The 7,890-nt window shown below is 54.6% G+C and overlaps 1 protein-coding gene across 3 annotated transcripts in view; it reads right to left on the reverse strand.

Moving 5' to 3' along the window:
* Positions 1 to 2,111: 2,111 nt before the first annotated feature.
* The window catches only part of Clec11a (C-type lectin domain containing 11A), a 7,052-nt gene continuing 1,273 nt past the window's right edge, over positions 2,112 to 7,890 (reverse strand). Inside the window, exons 1-4 of one of the 3 annotated variants that reach the window (XM_029534833.1) lie at positions 5,690 to 6,079; positions 4,145 to 4,328; positions 3,702 to 3,893; positions 2,112 to 2,839 (exon numbers count right to left, since the gene is read on the reverse strand). In XM_029534833.1, coding sequence (XP_029390693.1) covers positions 2,394 to 2,839; positions 3,702 to 3,893; positions 4,145 to 4,316 — 810 coding nt within the window. In that variant the 5' untranslated portion in view covers positions 4,317 to 4,328; positions 5,690 to 6,079 and the 3' untranslated portion in view covers positions 2,112 to 2,393. Of the gene's footprint in view, positions 2,840 to 3,701; positions 3,894 to 4,144; positions 4,338 to 4,463; positions 4,735 to 5,689; positions 6,080 to 7,890 lie in introns of those variants that run through there. The other 2 variants (XM_021219829.1, XM_029534832.1) reach the window with 2 other exon arrangements.

Consider the following 7,890-nt stretch of genomic DNA (forward strand, 5'->3'; position numbering starts at 1 on the left):
GTCTCAAACATAGGAAGATGGGTGCCTGGCTGGGGCAACTGAGATAATTGCCTAGCTAGCTGTCAGGTGGAGGAACAGAAGACCTTCAGCTGCCCTAAGANANNAAAGGCTCTTTACTAGCCACATTCCTAATGATCTAGGGAACAGGTTTTGGGGAAGTCTTAAAGTTAGGGCTCTACACTTGCTGTCAAGGTTTACCTGGTTTAGGCTGCTCCCACCACCACGCCTTCCCTCCCATAGTGAACTGAGACCCCGCCTCCCTCAAGGGATTTCTATCAGGTGTCTCATCCTGGCAACGATACAGCTAGTACCCATAATGCAAAGCTATTCCTCACACAAGAGAAGGGGTACAGACCCCTCTGTTGTGTAACTGTTTCCTTCTGACTATAATATCACTTCATGAGGGCTGGAGAGTAAGCTCAGTACTGAAGGGCCCCTCTCGCTCTCACAGCGGACTCAGGATGATCCCCGGCATCCACGGGGCGATTCACAGCTATCTCTAACTCAAGTTCTAAGCTATCTGCCCTCCCCTGACCTCCTTGGGTACCAGATACACACATGCATGTTGCACACATAGACACGCAGGCAAACACATAAATCTTTATTTTTTTTTTAAATCCCTCCTTGGAGGGAGGAGGGTCATAAGAAAGCAGGAAGTTCACAACGTTACAAATTCACAAGGCCCCTCCCCCAGGTCATCCAATCAGTAAACAATTGTTGCGAGGAGACTTCACTTGTAAAATGGGGGCATGGGGTGGGGGTGGGGGGCTCCAGGGATCAGCTAGATTTGGGTGGGATCATTTCTTCAGACTGACTTTGGTGCCCTATCTGGCGTGAACAGACATCTGTTCACATCACCCCATAAATTCATACAACACCTTCGCCTGCATTAAGTGCTGAGGGTCAGGCTGGCCCAGGGCTAGGAATTGTCCTATCAGAAAATAAAGCATGAAAGGTAGGGGCAGGGGAGGCTGGTTGGTACATACATGTTCGGCCACTTCTACACTCCTGATGATCATGTTACAAGGTCGTAGCCGGCCAACCAAAGAGGCATGCAAAATGGGAGCGACTGCCCCAGCTATTGGACTAGGAAACCTGGGCTCAGAGAGAGAAGACTGACATAGCTCCGCAGGCAGGAAACAACTGAGGGAACCTGAGTGTTCCCATAAGGAAAGTCCTCGCTTTGTGTCTGACCTCACATCCTCAGGAGGTTGTGAGACTTAAACGTTGTGGTGGGTCTCTCGTCTCTGGAATGGGCTTGATGAAGTAGTACTGCTGCCCCCTCCCCGTGCCCCCCAACTAGGAAAACAGGTCTGAGACAGGGGTCAACAGAAAACAAGATTAAATGTCAGGACCCAGAGCACACCTTCACGCTTCCTTGGTCTCTCTGCTCAGGACTGAGGCCCATGTCTGAGATGACAGGGCTCAGGTCCTCAAGGCCCCATGAGAAAGCAGGCTAGGGATGTTGGTACCTATATAGGTGCATGAATACTCCGGACATCTGTGCACAGGTGTGCACAACCACATGTTCCTGTGCACATGTGCTCTCTGACATTCTGTATTTTAAAAACACACAATCACGCAAAGTCAGGGTCTGGTACTTCCTAACTTCCCCCCAGGTGTCTCCACGACTCCTCAAATTATATTTTAAAAGGATTTATTGGCACTGGGCCTATTTGGGACCTTGAAGTTTCAGACTGGTGGGGACATGGAGAAGTTGCATAGGCTATCTCTGGGGCTGGGGGACCAGCTGGGACTGGTGGCACTTCTGGCCCAAGGAGGGCTCAAGATACAGGGTGCACGGTGTGAGGTTCAGGGTGCACACTGTACGTATGGTGGTTAATATTACATTTAAAGGTTTAGACTCACTGCTTGAGAGATCAAAGTAAAATATGCCTCTCAGATGAAAGCCCCTAGCTTGTGCGGGCTGTCCACTAACAGTCCATCCACTTCCTCTTTCTCCCAGATATTGAAGACTATTCTGAAATTGACCGGCCTTGCAAAATTTGCTGCTCTAGCAAATTTAGTTGTAAGACTAACTGCTACTTCTGCTTTTGGAATTAATCTTGCTTCCTCTGCTCAAAGGATGACTAGGACAACTGCAAGACATGTATGTTAAAAATTTATGCTCCGGCCTACATGTAAGCAGGCTACATGCTATCTTGTGGGGTTTGCCTTTATAAGCTCTGGGCTGATGATGCTTCTTGGAAGCGATCTCAGGGGCAGATATGGCCCCAATCAGTCTGGATGCCAGCATCTAAACTAAAAAGCCTCTTATTAAAATGTATTCATGGTCATGCTTAATCTCTGAGCTACCCCCAGACCCCTAACAGTAGGGCGCGCGGTGTCCGGTGCAAAATGTGCGCTAGAGCTCCAGAGCAGAGACCGGTTCTCTAAAAGGGGAACTCGCAGACGAAGTAGAGGCGCCGCTCACAGTCATGGTCCCACCAGGAACCGTCGTCTGAGGCCTGGGCCACGCAGTTCTCCTGGACGCCGCCATTGGGCTGATCCGGGCTGAGTGGATGTGTTGCCGCACTGGGCTGGGCGCCGGACTCCAGGCTGAAGGCGCGGTGCCAGGCGAAGAAGGACACGCGCTGGCCGTTCTCGAAAAGGTAGAGCCCCTCGGAGCGCCGATCGTGAACTCCCAGCCACACCGGCCAGTTGTAGGGGGCGAGCGCGGCGCGTAAGTACCGGCTCAGTGCATCCATCTGCCGCTGGTCCGCAGGCTGCGCTAAGCTTCCACCTCGCGCCTTGCACCGCGCCTGCGCCGCCGCCTGTGTCTCGAAGTCTCGCGAGAGCAGGAAGCACTTGTGGCCAAGGCGCAGGCCCTTCAGGCAGCCTGTGTGTAGGGTGAGGCGGAGTCAGAACGTCGCGGGTAGGAGGGGGCGAGGCCAAAGCTAGGCCTTGAGGTGATCAATGAGGTGGAACCAAGGTTGCAGGAGGCGGGAGAGGGCGGGGCCGGTAGGTAGAGGGAGGAGCCTGAGCCGTCGAGCCCTGCCCTGGAAGGAGGGCGGGGCCAGGTGAAGGAGGGTTAAAAGAAGGATGACCAATGAGGTGGAGGCAGGCTTACTGGGGGCGGGGCCAAAGAGCAGAGGCCCGGAAACCAATGAAGCAGAGCCAGGACTGCAGGGGGCGTTGTTTTAGCGATGGGGACTGAAAAAGGGCGGAGTCAAAGTTAGAATGGCTGTGACCTGTGAAGCCAAGACCGGAGTGCTGGGGGCGTGGTTAAGGAGACAAAACCCTCCAGGGGATGGAAAACCCTCAGGAGGAGCCAAAGCGCTGAGGACAGAGAAGGCGTGGATAGTAGGAGGGATTAGAACTTCTGTGACCAGTGAGGCCTGGCCAGGCTGTCGGGGGCAGGGCCAATGCTTCGGTGGGTTGAAAAGGGTGGGGCCAAGGGGAGCCTCGTTAGAGCAGTAGTGTCTTAACGAGGTGGAGTCAGGGTCTTCGGGGGCGGGGCCAGGGTGTAGGCGGTTCCAGGCTATGGGTGGGGCTTTCAGGGTGTGGCACAGGTTGGAGCAAGAAGTGTCTCACCCGTCTCACCAGCCAGCTCTAGATGTGCCAGCACCTCCCAGTTCTGGGTGGCAGCACCTCCCAGTTCTGGGTGGACCCTCCGGTATCCTGATACCCGTTTTCTGGTCTTCAGATCTCCATGGGTCCCCTCCTCCCACCTAGACCCTCTTGGCGCTGCTGAGACTCACCCTCCAAGCGGCCGTGCTCCTGCTCAGCACGGTCCTGGACCTCCTTTAGGGCTTGCACTGCGTCGCGGTTGTCACTCGCAGCACCCCGCAGCTGCCGCAGCCCCTGGGTCAGCTCAACCACACGGGTGTCCAAAACGTGCAGACGGACGTGCAGTTGGTGTAGGCCTGCATCGAGGCTGGCCAAGCGGCCCACTGTGAAAAGACAGAAGGCACATCTGGAGGCACAATCAAGGGCTCTAAGGATATGGAAGGGCACGGCCCTCAGACTCCCAAGAGCGGGATGGATGAGGCGATCAGTGGGATGTGTGACCGTGTCTATGAAGTTCAGGGTTAGATTCCTGACAGGCAGGCACATCTGGGGACCTTGGGCCCCTCTGATGTGTCTGGCCTCCCGGTTGGGTCAGTGCTTGACAGACAGGCCACCCTGGCTTCTGGATACTCACAGATGTAAGTGACAGTGTCCTCTGGTGTGGGAGAAGGGCTGGGGAAAGGGTTGGGACGAGAAGAAGGTGCTGTGGTGGTTTCTTCTTCCCCTTGAGTCTCTGTGGTCTCCCAGACCTCTTTGTCTTCAGGGTTTTCAGCAAGATTATCCTTATTTCCCACCCCAGTGGGCATCCCTAGGGCCTCCTGGAGATTCTGGGGCAGAGAATGCATGTCAGTTTCCTTCCCGCCTACCCTCTCCACTCTTTTCTGAATCCATTGTTCCATCTAAACCCCATTACTTTTCTTTGCCCAAGCCCACAGTGCCCCTCCAACACTCACCTTCAACATCTGTGACTCCCGCTCTCTCTCCTCCTCCAGGGCACCTCCCCAGCCTCCTTCCCACTCCCTCCCAGGACCTCGGGCTCCATGGCCAAAACTCAAAAGCTGAGGGACCACTAGGGCCCCCAAGAGCCAGGCTGCCTGCATCCAGCTGGGCTTCCCAGCACCCAAATAATAGAGGTCAGAATGCCTGGGGTAGGACTGGGGTACTAACAAGTGTCCCGGTCTAGTGAGCAGCTCACAAGCCCCTTGGACCTTCTCTCTGCCAGGCTTTCTCTTCTACCTCCCCTCCTGATGTGCTCTGTCTCAACTTTTGGTCTCCTCAGCTTCTCTTGGTGTGTCTCTCCGCCCCTCTTGGCTTCCAGGAGGCTCTGCCTCTGTGGCCGGAAACCTCCAACGTTCCAAAGCCTGATCCCGCCTTGGGTCTACCCACACCCACCCCTTTGCCACTTTCCAGACCTCTGTTTCTGCCCTCTTTTCTCCCTTTTGCAAATACAAGCACTAAGATGGATAAAAGGAAGATGGGGAAAGTTCTCCAGGGTATCCTTGGTACTGGGGACCTCAGCCTTGGTCCAGGAGCCTTCTCAGAACAAAGCAGGCTATGATACGGTGCCAGCTTTGGACTGTTCGGTGCCAGCTTTGGACTGTTCGCTTCTCTCTGTCTTGGCCATTCCTGAGGAGGGGGCACCCTGCAGAGTATGCTAAGGTTGTTATTACCCTGTGGTCACCACTGACCACACAGCCTAGTGAGGGGGACTCTTCTAACATTCTCAGGCTCCGGTGCTCTCCCAACCTCTACCCAGATGGTCTATCCTGGCCCTACCAGCCCTTGTATGTGCCCGCTTGTGGGGGTATGTGTGAACAGCATGCATGTGTGCCACTTAAAAGGTGTAACTCCAAGATTCTCCTGCAGGCCAGGCCCTGAGCAGGTTGATGCTGGGGTGGGAGGGGTGGTAGTGAGCCCAGTGGTTCCCCCATCAAGGGAGGAGAAGGGATTGACAGTCACAGCAGGTATCTCCAGGATGTATACTAACCAAGCACAGGCCATGAGCAGAGAACCCTCTGCAAGCTGCCTCATCCCAGCCTGGACCACTGCAGTGGCCTCCCCTTGCTCTCCCTCCTTCTACAGAGCCCCTCCAATCTGGGCTGCTTGCCTGCCGCAGCCAGAGCAATCCTTCCAAACCATAAATCAGATCACATTACTCCCCACGCCCCTGCCTCCTCACCTTCCCATCAGAAGCAGGAGAGAAGCCAAACCCGGGCCTCCTCGGTCCTCAGTGCAGCCTGCAGGGCTGGGGCCCGGGAGAGGACCGTTTTCTGCAGTCTCACCTCATCTCCCCTCACCCTCCATCACAGCTGTATCGTTCCTAGCCTGGTCCTCCTTCTGAAGACTCTTCCCCCAGCTCATTACTGAAGCCTCAGCTCTGACCACCAGATGAGATGCTTTCTCAAAATGCCCCCTTTTCCTCTAGGTATGATCCAACCAGTATGGGCTTGTTTATTTACATCTGTCTCTTGCAGACCAAGGCATAGATTCTGGGGCTACTTCTGTATCCCCAAATCAAAGCAGGGCTTCCTAGCACCTTGTTGGTACTCAGTTAAACTGATGAATGAGACCAATGTTACAACAGCTTGGTAAAAGGCCTTAAAAATCAGGCTTTTGTGTTTAGATTGCACCAGAGTTCTCAAGGTGTCTGTCTGAGTGCAGGTGCTGAGGGCAGTGGAAGGTTCCAGTGCCAGGAGAGTAGATGGCCATGCCTTACCCACACCATGCCAGGCTCATGAGTCCTGCACATCTTTAGTCCTGCAGGTCCTGCCAATTCATGAACCAAAGGTCTAGGGTCCCAGGGTTTGCAAGGAAAAAGCAAAGAAGCTCAGAGAGAAGACATGGCAGCCTTATGGAGGTCACGGGTGTGGCATCATGTACCAAGACCGCTGGCTCCGAGCAGGTACCTCACATCTGCCATCAGCTTCTGTGAGCCCCATGAGGGAGGGGCCTTGTGAAGGAACATACCAGTTTTCAAGAAAGTCTAGTACACAGAGGGCAGAGTGACCTTGGGCAGCCAACCGGCTCCTCTGAGCCTCTCCAATGCTCATCTGTAGCACAGAGACCTCATCAGAAGCTGGAGACCTCCATATAATGCAGAAGGGCTCTGTAAACTGTAGAATGCCTCATAGCCACTCGGTGTGTGTACCAGCACCAGCAGCTGTTCTCCATGGGCGCAGCTGCTCGGCACCTGGGTGGGTGCATCAAGATGAGGGCCTCACTGAGCTGGATACCAACTCCAGCTTATCCCAGGATGCCCCAGAGACACTGCAGCTGAAGACAAACCCAGAAACTACCTACGACAACCCTCTGTAAGAGCTGGTATTCCCTAGTGGCCCTGGGGACGCTGCTGGCCAAAGTGGAAGTCATGGCTGAAGAGGGCTGAAAGATGCTGAATGAGTCTGCCTTCCTCTGTGAATGTACCTGGTAGGAGAGGGCTGATTACCTGCACACAGTTAGCTTTGTGTGCCCATGCGTGTGAAATTGGAGGCGTTACAGGGTGCAGAGGGGTATACATCTTCAGGCATGTTCTTTGAAACACCGTAGCAGGCCCGTGGAGGAGATGGAGACAGCCTTCTGTGTTCTTCACCCTAGATACCACCTCCTTATAGCTGGGTGACCTGGGCCAAATTACTTAGCCCTTCTGTGCGCTTTGACCAGAAAGAAGTCCCTGAACCTGGCACCTTGAGTATACTCGAGGATAGCTGGGGGAGGGGGGCGCTGTGGGCGGGGTGTACAGTCAAACAGGCAAAAACGCCTGGGATGACCAGTGGAGCGGGTGAGCTGGCTCGGACAGCACACGGGTCTGTCTACCCGTGCTTCTTGTAGGCAGATTGAAGCATACATACAGTTGGAGTATGGTGTAGGTCAGTCTTGCAGGGTGCTGTCAGTATGCTGTGGCACAGGGGTGTGACATTGTGCATGAAGCTGGGTGTGTGTCTCTGGCCGTGTGTACTGGGCAAGCATGCCCTAAGGAGTAGGCAACTGTGGGTGCACTTGGTTTACAGGACCAGCTTGGAGGAAGGGGTATGTGCCTCAGGTCCTTCCATGTATGTGAGCTCATATGGAAAGTTGTGTGCATGTGGGGAGGGGTATATGTTGGGGTGGGGGTGAACGTACACACATTTGGGGGTACAGGACTGGAATCTATAACCCACAGTATTCGATTTGGGAACATACAGACTCTACAAATACAAATAGCACCCCACCATGTGTAGAAAGGGTGGGGAGCAATCTGGAGGAGGGGCTCCCGTAGGAAGAGCAGGATCCCACTAGGGTACATGGGGGTGAGGAGGGGTGGAGTCTGGGTTTGGGGATGGGGCAGTGGAGATGAAGGGTGGAGGAGGGCGAGGGGAGGGGGTGGAGCCGCGTTGGGGGGGG

This window comes from Mus pahari, chromosome 1 (assembly GCF_900095145.1).
Source record: "Mus pahari chromosome 1, PAHARI_EIJ_v1.1, whole genome shotgun sequence".
Classification (NCBI taxonomy): Eukaryota; Metazoa; Chordata; class Mammalia; order Rodentia; family Muridae; genus Mus; species Mus pahari.